The 27,844-nt window shown below is 40.4% G+C and overlaps 1 protein-coding gene across 2 annotated transcripts in view; it reads right to left on the reverse strand.

Annotated features, from left to right (window-relative positions):
- LOC134165953 (BEN domain-containing protein 5) overlaps nt 1-27,844 on the reverse strand; it is a 954,442-nt gene that overhangs the window by 149,263 nt on the left and 777,335 nt on the right. For both annotated transcript variants that reach the window (XM_062623212.1, XM_062623211.1), the window contains exon 9: nt 9,975-10,086. In XM_062623212.1, the coding sequence (XP_062479196.1) occupies nt 9,975-10,086 (112 nt within the window). The remainder of the gene's footprint in view (nt 1-9,974; nt 10,087-27,844) is intronic.

The following is a 27,844-nucleotide window of genomic DNA, read 5'->3' on the forward strand; positions in this document are numbered from 1 at the left end:
AGAGAGCAGAAAGAAGATGCAAGAGAGTGAGGAAAGAAGCCATACTGAACCTCTCTTGTACACTCAGACCAAAGAAATATCTGTGTATTATACAAAAGGAATGTTTTCCTCAACTGACACGGGGTAAATTCTTTGAAGAGATGGCTCTGATTCATCAGCAGGGTGCTGGCAGATGCCCCTAGAAAAATAGAGAACATGGCTGTACATCTTCAAACCACTATTTTAGGAGACACTATTTCCTCAGAGGGATATCTGAGTTGTGTTCAGCCCCCTAGGCACATCCCAGGAAAATACAACCATGTTTTGATGGTAGAGAGGACACTAAAGCTTTGATGGATAATATTTTGATCCAAGGTAAGAGAGGTTTGATTAAAGGCCCTAAAGAGCTGTGGAAAGAGACGGAGCTGCTGAGCTAAAACTAAGAAAGCAACAATGCAAGTCCCGTGTAACGGCAATAAAACATGAGGAAGAAAAGATAAGGTGCACAGTAGATCACTGCAAAGTGAGGGTCATAACTAACATGTCTGCCTTGAACAAAAAACAGCAGTACAAAGATTTCTCACAATGGCAAGCTACAGGAGAAAAAAAGCCATGTGCCTGATGTTTAGAGTAGCAACCTGCAAACGCTGCTGCACACAGATAGCCCCAATCACAAGATGCAAATACAACATTTGAGAAACTGGAAGAGTTAACTAAAGGGCTACTTATCTAGAGATATGATGGTGAACCACATACAATTTGTCTACAGGCCTTCAAAGATTGTCTGAGTTTAATGGAAAAGAACATCTTAGAAGTGTCAGGTGCAAACACTGATCATCATCACATTGAAACAAAGGAGATTTTGGCTTTATCTCTGGGATTAAAATGTTTCCTTCTTCTTTAGGAGGTGAATTTAGCTCTAACTGTTCCTATTCTGTACAAAGACTACTAAATGGGGATAGCAAAAAAAACTAACCAACCAGCCAAAGAAACCACACGCTGTCTCGGAGATCCAACACTATAGTGATATGATTAGCACTTTAAATACAGAGAGAAATTTGGTAGCTGTAGACACATTTCCTGGAGAGTCTAGAATATGTGACAAAAATATAATGGAGCATCATCCAGAGCTAGACTATGAACATATCAGTATGACCAAAACAAAACCAACCAAAAGCCTCTCTAGATGAAATATGGCTTATAACTCCCAAGTTATAAATTTGTCTTTGCAAAAAATAAGGCTATTAACATAGGGTGGCCTGAACAGCTCATCCATTCCATGACTATCACTTTAAGAAGGAGTTCACAGTTTCAGGTAGGACTTCATCTAACTGTGTCAATGTTTCCTAAGATGTTACCAGAGAAATTCTAAATTCACTTTTATATATACATTTTTATACATGAAGATACACATGTAGGCAGTTTACGTGTTGAAAACAAAGAGAAGGGACAAAGATCATAGATCAATTAGAGATAAGAAGGAAATCTGTAGAGGTTACTGAGGGTATTCGACTTCTTCAAAAGGAAATTAACTCTTATCTAAACCTTTTCCAATAAGTACCTGTCATAAAAGCCTCCAGTGGTAAAGATTCGGCATCTTCTGAAAATAATCTACTCTAGTGTCAAATTAGCTCTGTGACTAGCAAGTTTCTCATAATATTTTGTGTGTTTAAAGGACTATGGAAGGAAGCTACTAACATCAGAAGCTGCTTTACCTATCAGAAAAATAGAACATGTTACTGGATCATGAAAGAATGTTTACTCCAGAGCAAACTGGAAGTAGATTTGTTAAAACTGAGTAAAAGAAACAGAGGAATTCTTCTGAACTGTTATTCCCACTGTCCTGGGTTCAGCAGTAGCAGTCATTTTTCTCCTTCTTAGTAGGTGGTTCAGTGCTGTGTTTTTGACTTTCAGCCTGGGAACAGTGCTGATAACACCGATGTCTTTAGGTGCTGATCAGTAATGTTTACTCTGACCAAGGACTTTCTGAGTCTCATGCTCAGCCAAGGAAGAGGGGAAGCCGGGAGGAAGCAGAGACAGGACACATGACCCAAACTAGACAAAGAAGTATTCCATACCACAACACATCATGCCCACTATATAAACCGGGGGCAGTTACCCGGAAGGGCGAGATCACTGCTCGGTTGGGCTGGGTATTGGTCGGCAGGTGGTGAGCAGTTGTATTCTCTTTCCTTGTTATTTCCTGTACCATCATTATTATTGTTGGCAGCAGCAGTGGTTTGTGTTGTACCTTAGTTACTGGACTGCTCTTATCTCAACCCGTGGGAGTTACATTCTTGCTATTCTCCTCCCCATCCCTCTGGGAGCAGGGGGGGAGGAAGCGGGGGGCAATGAGAGAGCGGCTGCATGGTTCTGATTTACGGCTGGGCTTAAACCATGACACCAACTTCCATGAGGTCACTTATCAGAAAATGCTACAGCTAACAAACTGATCCTGCACATCACATTTATTTCTTTCAGTATATACCCAATTATGTTTAATATCTATATTAAACAATGAGAAGAGTTTAATGGAAATACTTTTTACCAGTCTACATGAAATATGTTAGCTAGAGCATTACTAACTCATAGTATGCTATCCCAACAGTGAGGTGGGAAATGGCAGGTGCTTAGGATTTTGATTCTAAGCAAAATCTGCAGAATTAGACACTAATCAGTACATCACATTAAATTACACCCTAGCACCAGTGAAAGAAAGGTTGCCCTTACTACTGTTTTGTTCAACAGTGAACTGAAATAAGAATTATATTTGCAATACAAAAAAGTTACACTTCACTCAAAAGGGACTTGCAAGATAGAAGTGATACAGGGCATTTCTACAGTGTCAACAAACTGGCATAAACACAAACATTACCATAGAAAGCAGCAGCAGGGTTATCAAAGTTGAACACAAACTGCATAAGAAGAGGTAAAATCTCTTCCAATTTCAGGAGGAGAAAACTAAGAGGCAGCATGTTGGCCATTTTGCTTGAGAAGAACTCAGAATAACATGTACTATATTAGGTTGAGAATTATTGGCAGAATGTGATGCCTGATGATAGCTGTTTTGATGTCTGAGTGAAAACCATCAGGTACAAATGACAACTCAGGATATCTAAGGGACTATCTGAACATCACTTCCTAGTAGGTTGTTAAAATTCAATATTGTGTTAACAATGATTATTCAATTGTATTGTTTAGCTGGGGAAGGAAGTCTAAGAGCTCTGCTAACAGCAAAATGGACCCAGGTAGTGTGTTATGCTACAGATCTCATTACCCTATGTTAATCTGTTATGACTCCATATACCAGATGATGCAGACCTCAGCTGATTTGTTTGGCTCTGTGTGATTTCTGAGCAACACCAAACCCCAACCCACAGCCTTTCCAAACATTTATTAGCATCCAAACCGGCTTCAGCTGGAATGAGAATCAGCTTATAATTTTGCAGTGAAATATATTCCACTGTGCTGCTCCAATTTATAACAGAAGCAGGGGAGATGATGAGGGAAAAGAATTTTCATACAGAAAACAATTGCTTCCAGTCATTCAAACATTAGATTAGATAATACTACTTGTGGGCTTATAGTATAAGAAGCCTAAGTGTACAACTGTGATGTGAAACCCTTGCAAAATCTGTTGCTATACTTTATTTGCCAACTATCCAGTATCACACTGATGATAATACTAATAGCATCATTTCACCAGATGAGTGGAAGTAGAGCCTCTAAGATTGACACAATTTGCAGGACTGACAACAATCAAATTTATGTCGTGTTCCAGCCAAGTCCGTGCATCTCGGAGACCAGCTGCACTTTTCTTAATGTGGAGTTATCTGGTGAAGGATGTAGAACTGCCAAAGGCAGAGATGAGGGGAGGTCACGAAAGCAATGCTGCCATTAGGGACAGTGGGAAGCTGTAAAATATCAGATACAGGTTTCTAAGTCTTCATTTTGTGACCTATTTTTCCAAGGAACTGGAAAGCTTTCCTCAAAATATGTCACTGTCTTTATAACTAGGGATACTACAAAAACAAAAATCCTGGTTTCCATCGTTACAAAAGTTCATGATAATGAAGAATGTTGGGGGGTGGATGTGCAGCCCATGGGGCACTCCCACTGTGCCACCTTTTGAACATGGCTCCCACACCGTCAAAACCGCTGTCCTTGACAATTACACACTGGATGCTGTACTGAAGACCTAGAGAAGAAGTAGGTTTAAGAACAGCATTGACAGTAGGCAGTTTAAACAGTGTCTGAGGACAACAACAGTCAGTCAGAGGAACATGCAAAAGGCAGTGACAGTTAGTTACAGATTATTGGGGATAAAATGTGTTTCATTTCAACCAGCTACACTAACCTGCTCCACACACCAATCGACATTTAACTTCACCTGCCTTACGATACCTAGGTTTATCAGCAGAGAAAGCAAGAAGCTAGAACTCAGAGATCAGCTCAGGCCATTTCCCCAGTCAAAGCTATTACTACTGTCTTTCTGCAATAGTGAAGGTGCATGATATACTCAGGGGAGCCAACCCTTGTGAAGGATTATCATCTCCCTCTAAAGGGTATAGAGATAGATGATAACAGGACTGGAAGAGTGTACATTCAATACATTCAGAAGAAAGTAGAAATATTCTCTTTATGAAGAGGAATGTAGTAACCTGCCAAAGAATATAAATTACATTGATTTATTATACAAATGTTAATTCATATGTAGTCTTAATGCTTGCATACCCAAGCCTAACTGGATAAAAAACAAGGCCTCCTCAGAGACAGGAAAATCACAGAATCATGGAGTGGTTTGGACTGGAAAGGACTTGAAGATGATCCAGCTCTAACCTCCCTGCCTTGGGCAGGGACACCTTCCACTGGACCAGGTTGCTCAAAACCCCATCCAACCTGGCCTGTTGGAAACACGCTTTTATTCAAATCTAAGCCTACACATGGGATCTTAAAACATCTTCTCAAAAACTTAAAAGGTGTCATTCAGCCCTAAATATCTCCCTCAAGTCTTCAGTATTATGTTTACTCATCCTTCCTTATTATAAAATCTGTTGTCAGCTGATACCCAGAGAGCCCACAGGCAGTGTTTCTCCCTCCCTCACACCAGGCCACAGCAGGAGCAGACTGTCATCCTCTGTCAGTTAATTCATCAGTTCTTGTGGCAGATGTCTGTGTGGTGGATCTAAAGGTTCCAGCCCAGCAGATGACTCAGGTTTCAGCATGCTGGGACTTTGTTTCAACTGTATGTTTTGCTTTGATTCAAAACTTTCACCCAGAATAGTATTAAAAGTATGCAAAGGCTGCAACACCAAGCATTCAGAAGGAAGGAATGGAAACAGAAAAGTTACTTATGCAGAAATAATTTAAAACTTTGGTATATGTGTGCATGACGAAGCAGATGATAATGAATGAGCACACCCCAGGTGAGTGGTTTTTTGTTTTCTTTTCTTTTTGATCAAGTCTTCGGGTCACTCAGGACACAAAGGTGAACAGTGTCTAACATAAGAATCAATTAAATGTAGGATTCCAGCCTCAATGACAACAGGACATGGAAAATGAGCAGAATAAAAGAAAGATGGAAGCAAGAAGACAAAGTAGAGTGTTGCAAACAGAGTGCCTGGGAGCACTGCATCCCATCACTGCAATTTCATTTCAGGGGGTCAAATCACTCGAAACAAATGCTTCCCAAGTGACCAGTCACTGCACATTCTTTGTCTTCTAGGCCCTAAGAGCTCCACATGACAGAAATAGCCTATCCCAATCTTCCTTGGGAAAGGAAGGGGTGGAAATGAGACAGCGGATATATCAAACCCTGGTGAATGGCATGAAACAAATCTGATCCCAAGCATCTTAAATAATCTATGTCAAATCAGCAGGTAGCTATGATTATAACTGTCTCTGCTTCTCTTTTACTACCCATACAAGGATAAAGTATTTGTCTCTCACAGGGGTGTCTTCCCCCCAAATAATTAATTAACACTTCTGAAATGCTCCCAGGGTATAGCACTGAGCAATACAGAAAAGCCCACGAGATTAACAATTCTATCCTCAGAGCAGGATCTGAATAGCGCACAGTAAATACAGGACAGAGCTACACAATGAACACTGAAGCTAAAACAAAACGTTGAATAGCTGCTTATTATGTGAAAGTTTTCCATTTGGAGAACTCAGAGAACAACATGAGCCCCTATGGCTAAAGACCATACCGCAATGCACATACTCAAGGGGGCTGAGCTGGCAGTGGACACACTACCTAACTTCACTCATTAAATCTGTTTTAAAGAATGTGTTTGCTTGTTGGGAAAAGTGCTGAATGGCCACACGAAACCTGTCCAACAATCAAGCCCTTATGCTGCTCTGTGTCTCTGAGGCTTCGTGTTATCTCAGAGATAAGGACTGTTTGATCTCTGTAGACCATCCATATCCTGAGCTTGCCAGTGCTGAGCACTTTATCCCCAGTCCAAAACATTTAAGCACCTGCTGAACCATAAATGCACAAGGAACACTGCTGAGTTCAATCAGATTATTCATGTCTTTAAATCTAGCTGTGCATATATGCTTTATGAGATTCCTTAGCTAGGCTATTGACGTTCGTTCTCTTAACAGCCCTCTACTTGAAGTATGTTATCATGCCCAAGCAGAACTTCCTGGCCCCACAGTTTAGCCGTTGGAACAGCTCACATGAACATCCTTTGACATACTCCAGACAAAAGCCAGATGGCTTGGTTTAAACAATACGTTAATGTTCTGAGCTAAAGCAGCTAACCTGCTCCAGCATAGACGGGGGAGCCATGCACACATACCATCGGGTGAAGAGGTGGGAAGGCAGTGATGATTGGCATATGAGCAGGGAAAGGTACTTAAAGACAGAAATGTCTTCTGCCAACAGCACATGATCTAGAAGAGCAAGTCTGTCACTTCAGTCTCATCTGCAAGACTGACAGCACTAGAAACGACTGCAAATATCCCCTTGCTTCACACAGGCCAACACGGTGACTTCCCACCAGGAGTGACTGTTTCAAAATCAGTGACATGGAGATCAAAAGCTTCCTATCATTCTCTGGTTTCTTGGCTCATCTACTCCCCCCTAAATTGTATATGGTCATTATGGAAACTGAAACACTAAAACCAAAACTAGCACTCTTTGTAAAACCCAGGACAGAGAACCGCAGGTGCTTGGGTTTGTTTTTATACAGTAACTACAGTAAGCACTTAGCCTTGGACCACTCAGTGCTGGAATCACAGTAGCTATGGCATTGTGTGTGCACCTCATACCCACTTCACTTATTTCTGTGTCGGTCACCCTCCCCCTCCACAAGGAGCCCTTTTTCAAAGGAAACAGCCTATCTTCCACACTGCAGCAGCAGAAGAAAAATCCTCCTATGCAGCAATATTTAAAATGTGGTTTTATGCTCTTATAGCAGCTAGTTTTCCTTAAATGATTTAAGGGAATGAATACATCTCAAAGACCAGCACTGAGCCATTCCGCAATGGCAACACGAAGCTGAACTGCCTCTGCTTTAAAGAATCTAATCTCTCATGGACAGCTCCTCACGGCAGATCTTGTCTAGACTGGGAGGGAGGTAGGTTATTTTTTTATTGCATTATTTTGCAGAGAACTTTACTTTGCATTTTATTTCATTCCATATCCCCCAGTCTGGCAAGACTTCAGGCGAGGAGACGGTGGCAGGACAGACGTGTTCAAATGCATAATCCCTGATCTTTCGCAGTCTGACAACAGCCCTCCTGCAACTGGTTCACCTTTGCATGCAGCCAACCATCTATCATGTATTACTCATCTAAAAGTTACACTCTACACTGGAGAGTAGTTAAAAGCTTTTGCAGCCTGAAGTGATTCAAAGCAGGTTGTTATTTTGGCACTCTGTCAGGGTGGGTTTTTTTTATCTCAAGAACTTAATGAAAACAGTCACTGATAAAGCAGGATGGCACATGTACAGTCCCAGCCATGGTTTCCCATTTTGTCTCAGCACTTTGTCTATAGTCTGTTCATACAAATATCATGGCAATCAGAGGGACTAAGAATCTGGTATTGCCTGAAAAGAAAAAAACAATAATCCCACATACTGCACTGTATTGCTGAGGGTCTCTAAAACTGTCAGACAGGCTGGTATGGACTAGGGGATGATAAAATCAGACAAGAAAGTTTTTAGGTGAGTAGCTAATTCACTGAGAAGTGAACTCTGAAGAGCCACGAGAACTTTGCTGGTGGTTTAATCCAAAAAAGGGCTTCTAAATAGTTTTTTGGGGTTTTTTTCCTAAATTAAATAACCCTGAAAATGAAATGTTACACTCGTGTTTGAAAGGCTCCTTTTTCTTTCCTGCATAAGGAAATGAACTGGAACTGGTTCATCTCAGGTTGTTCACTGGGGAGGGGTGAGAGGCAGAGGGATGGAGAAAGAAAACATTTCCAATTCAGACCAACTCTGATCAAACATTTCTTTTGGTTTTTCATTTTAGCCACCATAGTAAATAAATTCACTCTTCACATGAAGGCAATAAGTAATAAGGTAGTTCACAGCTGGGAACTACCAGAGTTTTCAAAGCTTCCCTGGAATGGGACAAAACTGAAAAGAATCCCCCCATTTTACTGATAATGACCTTTAATAGTGCCAGGATTTGTTGCTTTGCTATCTAGAAGCATTTCTTTATACCAACCTTCTCCTAATGTTTAAGGACCTCTTTTTTTTTCTTGGAAAAAAATCTTATTTTCCCTTAAGAAAAGCAGCCTGCATGTTCTTTCCTTCATCTAGAAGGAAAATTGCCTTGCTGTTTGGGGAAGGAAACAGAGAAAATACCAGGCTGGCTGTAAAGCTCCTTTCTGTACTTTCCATGATCATCACTAATACAGCAGGGCTTAGGAGCCTTGGTCACAGGCAGAATGCTAGGTCCTGTACAAACAGAATAGAAAGACAAATCCTGTGCCAAACAATTAGCAGTCTAAGAAAATATTTTCCATGCAATTGGATTTCACTCTGTATGTAAGGACCTTATCTATTAACCTACCTTTCTTGTACCTAAAACCCCTTCTGTACAGGTATTACTACCATCTGGAAGATAAAAAGTCCGATCAAGATGTATTGGAAGAACCAGGAGTTAAATTAAAGGAGCTCTTATCCTATAAATGATGTAGCCAGGGGTAAGAATCCTCTTTCTTTACTAGCAAGGCAAACCAGGGTTTTTTTATACACTAAGAAAAGAAAACTAACCCAACAAAACTTCAGGGAATTAAAGATCCAAAGCAATCTCCATGATGTGAAGTAAAAAGAAAGGACAAATACCAGGAATTCCATACAGAAAAAAGAATAACCTATAAAATCTCCTCTTACTTTTAAGGCAGTGATTTTTTTCCTACCCAATCTCTATCTTTGTTCAGCAGTTTTTCTTAGGTGCCACGTTCAATAATCCTTCTGCGCTTTGATGTCAAACATTCAATAGCTGTCTGCCTCCCTCCCACTCCTCCATATTCTCTGCGATCCATCTCGTCTGATTAGCTGAGATTTCACCTTCAAGAACACCTCTGCTTCTCTGAGTGAGCACGAGTGCGAGTGCGTGTGTTTATATAATATTTGCAAATATTATCCCCCTCATGCTCTGCACGCTGCAGAGCAGCCCCTGCCAGAGCACTGGATTAAACATCAGTGCCATTCACTAATTCAATCTGGGGGGCCTGCTGCTTTGAATCCAGCTCAGGACATGATGAGAGGTGCTCGACTGAATTTAGGCCCTGCTTTCAGAATTATTCCATATTTAATCTGGGCTGAACTTCATTTCACTTGCTTTCTCCACTCTGATGATAAAAGACTTTAAAGACACAAGTGTTCCCTGATCTCATGCAGTGGGGGTGGTGTTGTTTTACTTCTCTTTTATTTTGTTTTATCACTGGATTAAGCCACGTCAGAATTACTGGCATCTTGCACAATGAATCAGTACCTCAGGAAGCAGCTGTGCTGGCACCACCTTTCCTCACTCACCGGATTGTTGTACATCTCAATGATGAGCTGTTTCACTCCATGCAGAGTTGGATGAGCCCAAGGAGATGGATTTGCCCAGTGCCGGTTTAAATCAAACCCCATCAGGGAGCACCTGCAGACACACACATAAGAAAACACACACAAATGACATATATGGGCTGTAGCCTCTTCAGGCTTCAGCTGCAGAAATACATCTGCAGCTGACGTGTTTAAGCAAGTTATTATCACGGAAAAAGACCAAAGAAAATGCTCCTCTGAGGATGAGGAAAGCCTGCAGCAATAGGCACTTTTAGAAATAACATGATCAGAAGAGTATCAACTGAAACATCTTTGGTCATTCAGACTTCTTCCCCTCAACAACCCGTCTGCTTGCTCTGTCCTTCACCTTCTGCCACCTTGCCATGGGAAGAACCTCCTTGGTCTTTGAGGTCCTCTTCTCGCCAGTGCTTTAGCTGGGGGTCTATAGCTATGAGGACGATTCACAAACTTCACCACCAGTCCTTTACTTTACCCTCAGTCAGGCCTTGATTCAGCAAAGCTCTTAAGAGCATTGAAATCAATGGCCATTAAGTATGTGCTTAAGGGATTTAAAGCATGAATGTAATTGTTCCACTAACCCAGGGCCTTAGTCTCTTCCCCTCCTGCAATTGCCTACACAAAAGTTAGCCAACCAAGACACTAAGTTAAAATGCTTATTGGCCATGAAATCGTGTAGTCATTGAAGCATGTGTGCCACCTTGGCTTCTCCTTCCTGCCCTGCCGTTTCAGTGCATTGTCTTGAGTTTGAATCTGCTACTTCCAGTCCCACAGAGTAATATCCCATTCCTTGTGAAGCCCCATTGAAATTCAAATGTGTGTTGTTAGAACGAAAACAGAAGAAATCAAAAAGCTGAAAGTGGCACAAATAGGAGGGGGAAATGTCCCTTGCCTACTGCAGAGATCTCCTAGACAATCTGTGGCCTCTAATACAAGCAGGGAGAGAAGTCTCTCCTGTCATCTAAAACTGAGCTTAGGACCAGTGGGACCTTGGGTAATTCTTGCTCAGAAACTCTATGAAAGACCACACAAATAATAAAAACCCAGGAAAAGATGCAACTTCCTCTATATTTAAAACAAACAAATAAAAAATCAACTTCACTGCTAAGCTTTAAAGCTTTTTGAGGAAAGAAGAGCTTTCATTGATCCCTAGTCTATTATGAGAATGTCTGTTCAGCCTTAATCTTTTAAACACACCTATGCAAACAATAGAGATTTACTCCCGTAGAGCTACCCTTTGATAGAATTTCTAAGAGTATGATGACCAAACCCCATAAGTTTAATTGGCAAAAAGAAAGAAAAATCCTCTCTTCTCTAACAGCTGAAGCAAACGGTTGCATACAAACCCAAATAAAAACTAAGAGAGGTGAAATACATAGAAAAGTGAAGGGATGAAACCAGAGGGTAAAATTCATTCCTAGAAATGATGAATAAATGTTTTTCTGTGAACCAAAAATTATAAAGTTAATGGGACATTCTTTTATAAAAATTCCCTTGGGAAGCTAAGCAGCGAGGAGCTGTCATGCTCCTTGGCCTTAGACAACCCAACAGTCAGGCTGTCTGGGAGCTCAAACACCCAGCTACCAGCTCTGCAACGCTATCAATCAGTGCTGACGTGGTCTACAGATAAGACACATTGCTTTCTGTGCTGGAGAAAACCACCTCCTTGTCTTGGTGATCACTTATCTGCTTGTCTAGAGAACATATGGATTTCTTCTCTGGATACTCCAACAGCTGCAGTTCTACAGACAACTCTGAAAGTTGTTTCCATCACACCATAAAGCAAAACATATAACATTTATATATCTCTTTTTTTTTCTGTCTTCACATAAACTCAGTCCTACTAAATCCTATCTTCTTTTGAACTCACAAATATTAGTGTAAGATCAGAAGAACTTCCAGAGACATAGGTGAAATTACACTATCAAAAAAAACAGTGCACGGGCAGAATCACAGGGATGAGTTTTTCATTTAACAAAAAGCAGAAACTGTGGTGATCATCATGAATCTTACTGTATTTTGGCACAGTTGTCAAGTAAACTGTGTGCTCATTCAACAGGATAACTTGCTTAAGAGATCAGAACCTGAAATCACATCTTTTCTATGGTTAATGTGTTTCCACTTGCATTTTGTTTTAAGAATATTTAAAGCTAATAACACTACAGAATCACAGAATGGTTTGGGTTGGAAGGGTCCTTGATCATGTAGTTCTAGCCCCCCTGCCACAGAAAACAAGTACGCTGTGCTTCTATTGTGTTCATCTCCAAAGCACGTTGAAGTGGCCAAGCTACAGAGCACCAAAAGCAAATTTTAAAATCAAACATGGATTGACAACATTAAATATAAGACTTTTTAGGTAACTTTATATAAGTCATCCCTACAGGGAACAGAAGTAAGCAATATCTAACCTCTGTAAGATACTAAGGCATTATAATTTGCAGTATTTGAATGTGCCATGAATGTCTGGTTAGCGATGAATCTCATTGTGCATTTCAAGCAACAAGAACAGTTGAAAATAGTTGTATTTGCTTGAGAAGACTTTTTATAAACAGAAGGAAGCACTGCTTGACAAACAAGTTATTCATTTGGGAAGCTCCTCTGAGCTCTGTTTAATAGGAATCCAAATTAATTTCCAAATACCATTTAGCCAGTCTTTGATGTGGTATATCACATCTTTATCAGTGTAACAACAATTAATTAAATTTCTGATGTAGGCATTACTATTGCTTTCCAGTCTGGGAACAGTGTAAAATTTTATCCCCCCGCCCTTCCCTCCATTTTAAAGCCTTTTTTCTTTCCTTTTTGCTTAAAGACAAATTTGTATCTTCTACATTCTCTCTTTATTCATCTGTTGCAAACTTAGGGTCTCTCTAAGGAAACATCAAGTTGTGTTCCTTGGTACTTCAGATTTGATTATTGGCTCTATTACATGTAGAACTGTCTCCCTCAGCTCACGTATATCAGGACATGACCAAAACATATGGTAAGAGTCTCCCGCATGCCTATTTCGGATCCTGCATTTGTTATATTCTCTTGCTCCCAGATGATGTGATCTCCCTTGCGGCTAATACCTCCCTAGCAAGAACTTGTACAGGATAACTTAAAAATTGCTTCTTGCACTGCTTTTTAATTCCCCCTACCAATCTTAAACCAGCCCATTTCTACTACACATAGCTTGCTGCTTCCATTTCTTAACTGTTTACCTGCTGCTTCAAGCACTGGGAAGGCAAAGTAGAAATATAGTTATACTCTGGAAAGAGCAGCTCTACAATGGGAAACATCTGCTTTCTAATATAATACAGGCTCCTTCAATATTTGAGACCAGTTCACTTACTGCAAACGTTGTCATCGGCCCCAGTGCAGTTTCTCATGTGACGTGTAAGTGTTCTCTAGATTTATAGTAAATCTGTCCTCTACAGATTAGGTTTATTTTGTGCAGTAAATAAACTAATGTGTTCAGTACAAAATTAAGCAGGGGAAAAACCCAATAGTATATCAAAGGACTGTTTGAGGATGATCTTTCAAAGGGGATATGGAGGAGAGCAAAACAGGGGACATGGCAGACCCCAAGAGGTACAAAAGGAGACAAAAGCAGCTTCAAAATTAGGGTTGGAGGAAGTAAACATCTCCAGAGTAAAGACACTGGAGAATATCCCATTCCATGGGGTTTAATGGCTATGCCCATGAATGCTCTTATAAGTGTGGCAGGTAATATTGATATAGAGCCAGATAAGAATGACATGCTGGCACAGATTCTCTAACCTTTTTTCTAGGTTAGAAAAAAGTATAATCAGAAGTAGAGAAAAAAATACATATATATATAATTCTATATAGAAACTATATATATAGCATAGAGAGTGAGCTTTCTATAAAAAGCAAAGTAGCAAACTGGTACCATTACCTGACAGTGGTCCTCATTCATACTCTGAAAACCCAGGTTGTGAGTCACAGTCATTGCCACCACAAAAAATGACATGTATGTAATTTAAAATATGTAAGCTGTTAACAACTGTTTGAATTTTGGATTATGCTCATCGGGGTTTGCTAGATTTATAGACCACATACCATGCTTCTGCTTTGTGATTCAGTGTACATTTCAATCAGGTTCTGTGATTATACTCGTCAAATTAGAATTTGTGTTTCACAAATGTTCTCCAGCCTTTTTGTAAAATTTCTATTTTCTGTAAGTAGATAAATTTATTACAGTGTTTATAAATTTACATAAACACAGTGTAAATTCAGTCAAAGCAAATGAGTTTCAAAATTGCAATGGAAAACTGAAACATTTTGCAGTATTCATCCCTCCCTCCTTGGGAGGCAGCCAGATCTCAAGAGGTTACCAGCTCAACTCAGTAAAACCAAAGATGTTCAGACCAGCATTCAGCTTGCTGGGCAGCTCTGTGGATGGAACCTCCTTGCCTTTGGGGTGTTAACTTGTCACTGGTTTTAGGGATTTCTTGTGCAGCTGCTTAATGAATACGTCCTTGTCCCTTTCTAGAGCTAAGAAAGGTTTAGTACCAAGGCCTGTGCTGAGTTTATTTTTAGAGCTGCTTCCTGTTCTTTCAAACTGTGCTTCTTTTTTCTGGAATCTCCAAGTTAATGAAACCTCCAGGAGCTCTGCCTTCCTGTCACTTCAGTTCTTCCTCCCCTGTTCATTTTTCCTGCTATGTGAGTCTAAGTCTCTCACTAACAGACCCATTTCCACAAGGTGAGATATGGAGAATAATGGAGGAAAGGAGTTAAAGAAATCCTTTTTCATGGCATATGATTTATTACAAAGAGAACTCTACACTCTTCCCTTCAGCTTTGTAAGGTTGCATTGGTTCATTGGATCAGTACCAGGTGAATCTCCAGATAATGCCGCACACAAAGCCAGGGAGTTCAAATCCACAAATGGCACTACCAACAGGGTTAGGCTTTGAAATTGAAAAGGTATTGGGTGGAGGGGGTGCACTCATTTTTATCCCCCCTCCTCAGGCTTATTGCCGTAAGAGTGGAGATTGAGGGTAATTGGTCTCTATTGTTATACTTTGTCGAAGCAAGAGTTATAGCAAGAAACTGCTGTGAGACTGCAGCCTGCAATATCATGCGGGAAGGGTAGGTGTGCAGTGCGAGAGAGTGAATACAAGGAGAGCACATGGAAGACTTGCTTCTTTTAATAAATGTATCATTTTAAACCAGTTATATTCACCACATTTTACAAATCAGCTCTACACCTGCCATCAAAGTCAGAGTCTTCATTAGTGTGCATTTCACCGTTGGGGTGCTCGGGGTTTACAATTTATGCATTTGCCTATTATTCATTAAAGAGGATTCATTCAAGCCCACGTGTTCTAAGGCAATTAGGCAGCAAGACATCCTAACACTCCAGCTACAGAGAATCCCCCCTTCCAACTATCTCTCCCCCTCCCCAGCTCTCTGCATTTTTAATTTAGAGCTCTGGAAAGCTTCACAAAGGCTGCTTAACAGAACCACTGCGGTGTGCCCCAGGCTGAGCACGAGTGGCCATACAGAGCAGAAGAGCATTAGCTCCCAGAGACCACATGGTGGAGTAGATGTTTACAGAATGAGCGCTGCGTGGTGTACTGACATAATTTTAAAGAGTACATGATGGTTAAAGATGTGTTTCTCCATTTTCTGTGTAAACAATGCTAAATAAGAATAAACACAAAGGGATATTTTCTCCTTCTGATGAATACATGCATTTCTCAGAGCTGGTAAGAGGCGTTACGGACACACATACCCAGGAGAACACACTTCCTCACCTGACACGGGCAGACTCCCTTCTCTGATCTTCAGGTTATATCTCAATTCTAGTATTTAACTTTCCCTACACACCCCGGGTCCTCAGGAATGCCAGAAGGATCCCCCCGCATGAAGCAGAATGATGGAAATAAAAACCCAACCTGCACTTACAAGAACCATGCCCTGGGAGCGTGGCTGAGATGTAAGACTATCAGATCCTATCACTAGCGTAGCTTATCCCTGTGGCTGGTATTGGACTCTTCCCCTATTGCATACTTTCCTGCAGCCCAGCCCAGTTTTGTTTTCCAAGGGACAGGGTTTCCAGAGCATCCCCTGGGAGGCAAGCCACTGTTTAGCAAAGTTTTCCCATAGGAAGGGCATATCTGGCTCTACATGTGGGTCTCTCTGCATGAATGCTCTGCAGGAGCGGGTCTCATCTGTCATGCCCCTGGAAGGTGTTCTGGACACTCCCACTCCCAGCAGCATGCTGAGTCACACTGCCACATCCATCTTTCACATCCAGATACTTTAACCAAGTTCCTGAGAACACCTACAGCTCTTCCATTTTAAAACCTGATTCATTGTTTGGCCTTTTCACAACCAAACATATAATTGACCTAATGAGAGGAGCACAACAGACAAGTGGGTTTTTACCAACTTCTGGATGCCCAAAAATTTCCACTGCAAGCACTGACCCTTCAGAAATTTCACATACATAGACCATAGTGCAGCATTATATGAACTTTCCTGATGTAGTCCAAAAGCCAGCTGCAACTCATGGATCGTAAGCTGTAAACCACTGAGAAAGAGAAATTTAACTTCACTTGTGCTTAATTTGCTGGACTCTCACTTCTGTGAGCACTGTCAACAAGCCAAATTCCTTTAGGCACTCCTGCCCAGTCTGCCTGACACTTCCACAGAGTGCCCTAATCCTGTCTCCTTACAAACCTTTCCCTTTAGACAGGCAGACCTCCTTTAAACTATTTGTATTTGTCATTCTACATTCCTGAAGGTGGAGGTTGGGTGAAGATAAGAGAAACTCATTGCAGTGGTTCACAGAAAACAGCTAATATACTCATAAGCATTACTTTAGACACAGCCTATCTTGAATCATACTCTTGTACGATTCTGTTCCTCCTTAGACTATTCCCCCATATTACAACATATATTTCACACAGTCCTTGGCATATGAAGCTGCCAGTCTTGCTTAACCTACTCACCTTTGGGCAAGAGGAAAGGAGTACCATGTTCCCTGTAGACTGGCATTATATGAACACCCCTAAAAGGTGGTTCCACTCTTACTATCAGTCCTATTACACACGGAAAGCTGCAGTCAAAGCAGATAACCTCAACATCACAAAGTTGCATGCTTAAGAGTTGCATGGATACATACAACCTTCAGTCAGCCCTGTGTCTGTCATTATTATGACACAGCCTTTAACTGCAGGAGCATGGGGTGTTTTTCCAAAGGGCTCTTGCTTTCTTCTGTGCACAGTATCAACACTGTTCATTAATGAGCAGATTATTCAACATTTTGGCTTTTCCTTATTGTTCAGTATGCAACCCTAGGCTCCTGCTTACTGCATGCTACTCAAAGCCTGCTCTGAGGACAGAGCTATTCAGCTCTGCATGGTTTTTCTAAAGTGCTTAACACTGCAGGAGACAACTGCTTTATAAACACTGATGGACTCATTTTCCCAACAGCACTGGTACCAGAGGGGACCACATTGTCCCCAGTTCATAACAGAGCAATTGGGACAAGAAGTGACTTATATGAAAAAAGACCTACTAGTTTGGGCCACCATATCAAGGACAGGAATTTTGCTTAAAAGAACTTAGATTCGTATAGCATGTTACATGTTTAGCATCTCACTCTTATTTGTACTTATTTGTACACTCTTATTTGTACACAAGGCTTTTCCAGATCTGACCCCAAAGTGGCAATGTGAGCAGATAAAATATTAGAAACATCCAAGTTTGTGGAATTGGGACAGAGGTTATTATAAAATGACTATTACCGGATCATAAATGTGTTTTGAGTCTTTTTGAATCAGTTACACCTTAATTCAGCTATTTTCCTTGGCTTTGGATCCCAATACTGCTGCATTCAACTGTGTCTGAGAACCTGCAGTAATAAATGGTGGTTAGGGTTAGCACTGTACCTGATACTGCCTTTACTCTCCCAAATAGGACTAAATGTTTACTTCACTACATTACAAGCTACCAGTCTATTTGCATCCAGAACGTCACTTAAGCAACAGCAGTGATGCTGCACACACATTCTCAAAAGGTCATGCCAAAACTCAGCCAGTAGTCCATCTGCATCATCACAAAGGCCTTTTCCTCTTCAATACCCAGAAGCGAGGGTTTGACTTGATACCAAAACTGTCAGGAAGATGTGTGCTATTCTGACGAGACAGCAAAGCAACACTGGACTGACAAACTGCTGGCTGAATACTAACTAGCAAGGCTTAACTGCCCAGCATCAGAAAGCACAACTGCTGGCTTCCTTCTGTACCTGTGCTTGCTAACAGGTTCTAACACAGTTAGGTGTTTCTCACTCCCATACACAGACAGAATATTGATTGTATTCCCGCATAGTCTTACTATATCTGTAATTCATTCAGCTTGCAAATGACTTCTCAGATACATTAGTATTCACCTATGAATGAATCAGTGTTACTTAACCCATACACACTGTCTACAGCCTACCCCTGCTTCATTAATTAGCATGTACAGTTGTCAGCAAAAGTTAGAGTCAGGTATGTGTCCATTAGCCAGCCACTCCAATACCCAAAGTCCCTTTACCACTAGGAAGTGAAAAACTTACAGTTGTATGGAAAGTCCTGAACAAAACCCTGGGTCTCATAATATTATGGAAGATAAAAAGGGAAAACAACCCAGTGGTTTGCTTAGAGTGACATGTGACTGTTAAGACCTCTCATGTCACCTGAGGAAAAACTGAAATGCCTTGGTTCTTCTTTTGCAAAAATAACTCTATTATCAACCCTTCATGGTGTTTTGAGAGGAAACACATGAAGGATTATGAAGTGCTTTGGCACTACAGTGATGGGGATATATTGGGCTCTACAGATGGAGATTAAGCGATTGATGAAATCACAGAAAGGTTTTCTGACAGACCCTGAATTTTGGCCAGGTTCACTTCCAATAAGATTGCTCTACTTCACACTTAACAAACACTTCTGAAATGCCTGTAAAAGCAATAAAATATCCCAGTTCATTTTATGAGAGAAATTCTGAGGGTTTGGGCTGGTCTATCAATGAATACTTCCCCCTGTTTCTTCTATCCTCAACCCCTTGCAAGTAAAGATATTTTATTCTCAAATGTGTCTCTATTCTCACTTTAATTTTTAAGGTCATCTGGCCCACTGGGTACGTTGCACATTGCTGTCTAATTAAAGAGAGAAGATCAACCTTATTCTATTAGATTGTTTTAGTACCTGCCAGCTGACTACTCCACATTAGCAAAGGAACAGCATGGCCAAATCAGTTTAAGAAAACCAGCAACAAAACCCAAACAACAAAACACCAGAAGCCAGACGATTTTATGCTTGGAAAGTTCACCAGAAACTCTGAGCATGATGCAAATATTCTTCACATTATCACTGCTATTATAAAATAACAAACATTTCATAGGAGAAATAATATCAGTATCTTGTTTGTCACATAACATTTCAGAAGATGGCAGGCAAGCTATAAGGCCCTGATCTGTCTTTGATTGCAATCAACAAAAAGCCCAGATGCTTTCAAAGGGAGTTAAATCAGGCTCAGATCTTTTCCAATCACTTGTTAATTTAAGGGGCAGAGTTTTACCATCTGAGCTTCACTGCGTGGTATTGCCTCAGCCCAAGTAACACAGAGAAGGAGGAACCATTTGACAGCATGGTGGTCTCTGTTCCATTACCAGTTTCTACCTCAGATCACTTAGGCTTTATATTTTCCACCAATCCCATCAGTTAAGCACACTATATGCCCTAGAAGGCAAGCTACCTGGCAAAGATATATTTCTCATAATACTCCATGACATCTCCTCTTACTAACTCAAAAGAATATATGAAGGGATTTGGTGCCATCACATGAGATATGGGTCAGTTGTCTGGTACGGATACTTGTCCGATGCAGAAGAATGGGAATGTAAAGCACTCAAACTGTAACTTCTATCAATCACTGCAATGCACCAGCAGAATGTGATTTGATAGCAGGCCAAGCTGAAACTACAGATTTTGATTCCAGAGCACTGAAACATCTCTTTGCAATGAATAATGGTACAATGAAAGGCTAGTTTGAGAATCCTGATGAGAATGTAAAATCTGAACAATTTAAACCGTCAGGGATTCTGAGCACTTTTTCTTTTTTTTTTGTTATTATCCCTCAAAAATAGGCACTTGGTGGTAAAAATGGTCATAAAAGCAGGTTTTATCTACTAGTTAGTAGAAAAACTTATTATTATACCCTTTTTTTGTGGTGTCTAGAGGAATGCAACACTGACTGAAGACATGTAACAGCTGAAGGAAGGAGCGAGGTTGAAATACCATTGTAAGCTAAATCATCACATAACAAGACTAAGGAAGAGTTCAAGTGGAAGCTGATCTTAATATCCCTCTTATCCTACTCCGTGCATTTAGTTTACTTAATCAAGAAAACAGCTGTTGCCTAAATATTAATGAAGGAAAGATTTCTTGTCATGCCAATTACTTGAATTAAACCTGTGATACAAAACTGATCTTATTTTCTTACATAACAGTTTGAGACATCATTCTATGTAAAATTATGACGTGCCACTTCATTTGGCTTTATACATCTCATCCTTGGATACTTCCCTCTCTACTGTAGAATGTTGAGAGCTCCATATTTGGCAAAGCAGGAGTACACCCTTCAGTGTAACTGTATCTCTATTTCTGGTGAACCTGCCTTCCAATCAGCCAGAAATTACAAATTAATTACTAAATAATTGTTAATATTAAAGCAGTAAGATACTTGGGTACATTAAATCATGTAAGCAAATTGAAACAAAAAAGCTTAACTGTATAGTGGGTCACTTGCAACCTTGTCACTCAAGAAGCGAATAGGTAGAGCAAAATGCCAATATTACTGCAACCAAGTTTTATGGGGAAAATTATATTTACTCCAGAAGAAATACTTATGCCTGACACTGCATCAGCATCATAAATGGAAGAGTCGGCCTATGTAATCCTCTGTTGAGAGGGTGTTATACCTGTTCTCTTAAGCACGTTGCCTGTGAAATGAAAGATACTGCGGCACTGTAGGGAAACTCAGTGCAAGATCACCTCATGGTTAAAAGAGCAAATGCTCCCCCTCTTGTGCATGTTGCAGCACTCAATACCTTTCGCTTTTGCATGCTGGTTGTTGTCAGAATGCCATTTCCTCACCACATCTGCTGGAGCAAGACAAGCGTTATGTTTCAGTCTGCCTTCTTAAGAAAAAAAGACTTGAATAACCATACTGATCACGCAAAAGTGTGGGTTTGCCTGTCCTTCTCTATCTGTACCCCACATGTACAGATACATACAGTGGTATGTAATTTCTAAACATACCACCCAATTTTTGTTCAATTTCACAGAAAAGGAAGAAAACGACAAAGAGGATTACATGTACATATAAAACCCTTGTGCATGCGTGCATAAGGGGGAATGATGAGGCTTAGGGAAGGAGTTGCACCTAAACCTCTTTCATAAATTCAGCAAGGCCTGGTCTCTGCTCTTCATCTGGTTCCCTGTGCACCTCATTTATAGGATGAGAAATGAGGTACAGTGACAGGGCAGTGCCATGAGAAGGGGTCCCCACAGACAATCAGCAATGTTTGACAGGAGTTTTTGGTGAGTTCTTGGCTTTTTGCTACAAAGAGATTCCAGCAGAAATGCCTGACACTAGAAATCACTTCCTCCTGTCCTGGGATTCAGACTCCACACAGGAGAACGCTGTGCTTATTTCAACCAAGGCTGGTACTTTAAGAAGGTTAAGCTTTACCATGTCCAGCTGAGAGTTTAGAGATCACAGCACATCCTGTCCTATAGCACTGAAAGGGAAAGACTTGCCATTTGACTTGTCTCCTTTTAGGAAAGGAAAGAAGGCTGATTAGGCCATCCTGTTTGTACCTGTGTCACATTTCAGTAACTTTCGGGTCAGCTAGTGAACTTCAATCAAATTTGACAGTACCTTCAGAGACACCCTTGAGATAAAATCTTATTGCAAAAATGAACAGCGAATGAGAGCATATATGAGTGGGAAGTGGAGGAGCAAACAGATTTCAATTTCAAGCTTTCATGGCTTAGCATAAACAAACATGAAACAATTCATCCTCGGAACATAGAGGTGGGAGGGGGACGTTGACAGTGTCCTCTAGACGCACAGAGAGACTGAGAACTAGGGAGCCTGGAGGGAGAAGAACATTTCAGAAACTATTTAATGCCTTAGGAAACTTAGAAGCAAAGGTTCGTTCCCAATTCATTCACTGGGGTTGTAGCAATTCTCTTTATACACTGCTGCCCCTTGTATTGTCAAAAATAAGCCAGCTCTATCAAATGTCGCTGTCCCCTTAACAAATACGACCTTTGAAAATCTCAGTTAAAGCTTGGAATGGGTGAACAGATTTTGGAGAAATAAGAACAGTCCAATGACTTTCGAGAGAGAGTCACAGAAATAGCTTCTAAAGAAGTCACACTGAGCTAAGTCTCTTTATGGGCCTGCAAGGTCTATTTGAATTTTACATTTTCCTCTCCTTTATGTCTTGTAAATTCATCCTCTGCCCACAGCCAAGCTGACATGGGACTAAAACTAAATGCTCGTCTGAGATGGTGTCCCATTTCTACACATTTTACTTGACAGACAGTGCAGTGGTCTTGAAGTGATTATGAAGTAATTAGGGAGATGGCCTGCTTCTCTGTTACAGATGCTTGTAGACACTTCTCCGAGTTGTAAATGGACAGGCACAGAAAGTTCATCTTCCCAGCTGATCTGTCCATTTTTTGCTGTTTCCCACAGTAAGAAACCCAATTATTAACTGAGTAGATTCTTGCCCACTGGTTTAGCACCTCCAGTGCCTCCTGTCTTTAAGTTTGTTTCAAAGCATCACTGACAAAACTGAGTATCACTAGTTCAGACTACACCCCTAAGCCACTAAAACAACTTCTAATGAAGCAAAGCACCAGTCCTTGTTTTGTCAACCCATGCCCCAACAATCTTCCTGATGGGGTTAGGAATCTTTAGCAATACTTCAGTATTTGTCAGGCAAGACAGAAGACTATTTACCAGTCCTGATACCTGGTTTGCTCAAGCTCAGACTAGGATCTGAATGGCGTGACTTCCACTGTGGACTGATTTAGTTCTTTGGTTTTGGTATTTAGTGCTCCCACCTTCAACTATTTCAGAAGATAATTCTCATTCTTGCCTCCTGACAAAAAAAATGCAAGGCAACTTGTTTGTAAGGCTCATCAAATGGGACTACTGGAGGCCTGTAGAGAAAAAAGCAAGTCACTACCATCAACATTTCAAAGCAAGTCACTACCATTACTCTACAGTGGCTTGACCTGAATGCCTGCTAAGAACATTGAGGTATCCCTGTGTGAAACTCACAGGGCACAATTAATGAATGCAATCCCCAACCATGCATGTGCTTGAAAGTGAAGATGGAGGTAAACAAATCTGGGGCTCACAAAATTGAGTGGCTCACTGCAGTGGAGGCACATGGAAGAAATAGTTTGATGGCCAGGAAAAGAGGAGAGGAAAATGATTTTCTCCACTTTAAAGAAAATTTATTGAAGCCCGGAAGACAGGAACAGAAACAAACAGAAACCAAAACAAAACAGCCCAGAAAAGCTCAGAAAATCCAATCTCTCCCATCAGCCTCTGGAAAATGGATAACCTATGCGTGGTGTGATTGAATTTCTCTGTCTCATCACCCTAGTGGTAGCATCTTGTATGAAACTCTGGTTTATGAATTGAGTTTTGAGAGGGACCTGAGAGAGCAGGAGTTATATCAATCTAATCAGGATGTGACAAACACATGCATCAAAATGTTGCATTGTCAAAATCCAGAAGCCACTTAATTCCAGAAAGATTTTGAAGTTGAGAAAGCAGTTTTGGCAACAGGATTAGAAATGATGGGAAGAACGATGAAAATCCATGTGGAGGAAGATAACACGACTTTTTCCAAAACATACTTTCAAAAAATTAGGCAATGATCCTAAACAGCTTCTAACTTCTTTTACAAATGTATTTTTTGTTCAATTGAAGGACATAGATGTCTTCTTGTATTTATTTCATCTATTGCCTGAGTTTATGATGATACTGGAATGAAAGATATGCAAACCCAGATTAATAGCAGCATGGTAAACCCCATAAAACTCATAGGATAAAACACACTAAAATATTCTGAGCAAAACATCCCAAAGCACATTAAATACAAACCCAACATGCTAATGTCATTGCCACACAGGAAAGTAAGATTCATAAGATTGCTTTGTAATGGCTCTTAAATAAAAGCAATGCACAGAAATAGTCCATGATTATCAATAATGTGAGACCAAATCAGAAACCATGAGCATTTAAGAGAGATGACATCAAATGCTTTCTTCAAAAGACAAAGAACATCACAACATCATAATGACTTTGTATTTCCCTGGTCTCCATTTGCATTTCCTACCTAAATACTGAAGATAGCTTCACAGGAAAATTACAGATTAGCAAAATATTCAAGGTGATGAATGGATTGGTATTATTGTTTAGCTCAATGTAAGGTGATAGAAAAGTCCACAGACAAGAAAGATCTGATATGGGGACAGCCCCTTGCAATTATGAAGCTCACACGCTGAATTTTTAGGTTTTTTTTGCAACGTTGTCAAGTGTCACAGTAGATGCCTGAAAACAATTCCAACTTAAGAGTGAGATTTAAAGCTGGGGATCTTGAGCAACAAGTGGAACAAAAATTCCTAAGTAAACTGCTATCTTGTTTGTCACACAAATAGAAAATCCATATCTTAGTGCCAAAGGCAAACCCCCCGCATGTTCTAACAAACCACACATAGCAAAAAATCTGAAGAAACATTTGTCTGTAGAAGAGGGAGGAAAAAAGGCAAAAAATAACTTAAATGCATCTAGAAAAGTCCACATTAAGAGGAATTAATCCTGCACTGAATCCCAGACAAGTAGAAAGCATAAATGCATGGCACAGAATCATAGAATGGTTTGGACTGGAAAGGACCTTAAGATCATCTAGTTCCACCCCCTGCCATGGGCAGGGACACTTCACACCAGACCACATCACTCAAGCTTCATCCAGCTGGGCCTCCTTACTATTCTGGCTACTGTAATCATGTCCAGCAGCTTGCTCTGTTTTCCTTACACTCATAGAGATCCATGCTTTAGTTACTGGTTTACTGATGTGTTACGTTCCCTTTAGGTTACAAGAATGCAATACCTTAACAGACAGACTGTTTCATGAAATGGCTAATTGGCTTAATTCTGGGTATCCCACATTAACAGAGTGAAGCTCATGTTAAACTATGAACAATTGCAAATAACCTGGAATTAGGGATGGGAATTTTGCACCCAGATGTTACTATTCTACAGAGTTTTCTTGGTTTCCAGAACCAATGACTTTGTACTTCAAGATTTAAATCAAATCCCCTAAAATCCAGACATCTACAATTTGCTTTTCACTGAAATTCTTGGAACAAACATTAATGAACAACATCAATGAAATGTCTTCCAGTGCCTCAGTGAGGCAGGTGCATAGTATTAGTCTCACTTTGCAAGTAAGATGACCAAGAAACAGAGGGGGACTGAGTGAATCACCCAAGATCATTCTGGACTTGTCTGACAGAGCCACAAACAGAAATCAGGACTCTGCAGAAAGTAGATAAATCACCTTCCTCCCTGGAAGAAGCAGCAGAATATTTGGTTAATTTTAACTGCATGCATCCTTCCAGGCTTCTGTGTTACAGCCAGGAAAGGAAACACCACTGTTCTGAGCGAGGTAAATCCCACAAAAAGTCCAGGCAGACTTTTAGCCACAAGTAATGTGTGCAAAACCCGCATATCCTCACAAGAATTTTACTTGAACGTGTAAGATCCAAGATACTGCCATAAGGATTTGAGATATCTCAGTAAGCCTTATTTATCTGAAGAGAAACTTAGTTTTGAATTTACTCATGTTTTCTCATGGGTTTTCTATGCAGGAATAAACAGCAAATGACATTCAACAAGCGGACACAGGACAGCTAAATATGCCAGGTTTATCTTCAGATATGAAAAAGCAACTTGCCCTAGACTGGGATGGACAACTGTAGCGAAGCTAAAAACAAATTAGTGTTGATACTCTCCCCTTAGTGCAACACGAAAGCTTAACTGGTGTTCATGATAGGGAATGAATAAACCCAAAGAACTGTGCTTGACCAAAGCACTGCAGATACCTCCCCACTCCCAAGAATGCAATATTCAAGCTTAACAGGAAAACTCACAGTATATTATTTGGGCTAAAAAAGGCTGTTTACCTTTTACTTCTCTTGACAGCTTTGACAAGATGACTATCAGATGGAGGTTCAGAGATAGATGTAAAGCAGAAAAAGGCCAATTACCAACTCTTTTTCTCCTTCAGAAATATTTGAAACAGCTTTCCAACAATGAACAAAACACAAGCATATAATTGAAAACTGAAAGGTGGTTTACCTGAGGCAATGAGCACAATAATTGGGACAATTCTCAAACAAAACAAGTCTCTCTCCAAATCTGTATTCATTGCGCTTTTGACCTCCCCTTGCCCCCCTTTGAATTCAATGTGAGGACTTAAATTTGCCAACACTGGTATTCTCCATGCTGGCACAAAACACGCTCTGGAGCCATGTCTGTGCCTACACTGCTCAACAAACTAGGATCATTAACCTGGCTCACAGTTTGCCCAGACTGAAAGAAAAGGTGTTTTAAAACCCCAGAGCAATACTGTAGACAGGAGGCATTTGGCTTTTAGTTATCCCCTGTTGCAAGAAAAGGATATTTTGAGACAAATTCTGACATCACAAAATCTCTTTAGCCCTGTTTGCTTCTTTCTCCACTGTGCCGTGCTGCTTGCTCCAATATGTGAGCAGATGACAAGAACTTGTGAAGAGAAACTTTTAAACTTAACAGATCGAAGGGAGTACTACACAGAGTAATATCCAGTTCTGGACAAAATGGAATGTACATATTAAGTAAGACTAGATAATCATGGTCAAAGGTCTGGGGAAGAGGAATGGTGCAAAAGCACTATGACAAATGGCAGCAAATGTGTTAGATTCACAATTCAAAGGGAGATATGCTGTTGGGGAAGATGTATGAAAGCAGATGATCAGTTATCAGGATAAGAAACTAAGGACTGAGGAGACTAAAAGATAAGGGAGTGATAAAAAGCAGAGTGAGAATAAAGAAGATAAAAGTGGAAGTGAAGAGGAGCTGAGCACACAACTGGGCATGCAACTGTGACACCTGGTCACAAAAAGCAGAGCATGCCTAGCCAGAAGACAGAGACATCCCAAGTGGCCAGAGACTACTGTGTCACTGTTTAAAGACATATGGAGAGTGGAAGCAATCAAAAGTTTGCCTTCTGGATCTATTTCTAGAGCGCCATCCAAACTCAGGCCACAAATGTAGCTGTTTCCACCACAAAACATACAGGATTCCCATGTTACAAGTGCTTAAAGTTGTGCCTGGAAATATCTCAAAATTGAAAGACAGAAGGAGAAAACCACAGGGAAATTAAAAACCCTAACCACCCAACACCAAAACCCAAGATACTTAAGACATTACTGAGACCAGTGTATTAACACCAGCATATGGCACTAGCTTGTCACAAACAAGATACCTAAATAAATAGACTGTTGGTTTTGTCTTCTGTAGCAATCCTCATGTTCTTAGAAAATACTTCAATGGTAATAAGTAATCAGACTGACCATTCATGTACTGTTATTGAGCCACAGCTAGAATCTGGTTAATCTAGCAGCATCTGGTACTATATACTTCCTTAAAAGAGTAAATAATATAAACAAATATCCAATGGGCCACAGTCAGTGTAAACT

Source organism: Pezoporus occidentalis, unplaced genomic scaffold (assembly GCF_034315485.1).
Source record: "Pezoporus occidentalis ecotype Australia unplaced genomic scaffold, CSIRO_AGI_Poc_V1 ctg25, whole genome shotgun sequence".
Taxonomy (NCBI): domain Eukaryota; kingdom Metazoa; phylum Chordata; class Aves; order Psittaciformes; family Psittacidae; genus Pezoporus; species Pezoporus occidentalis.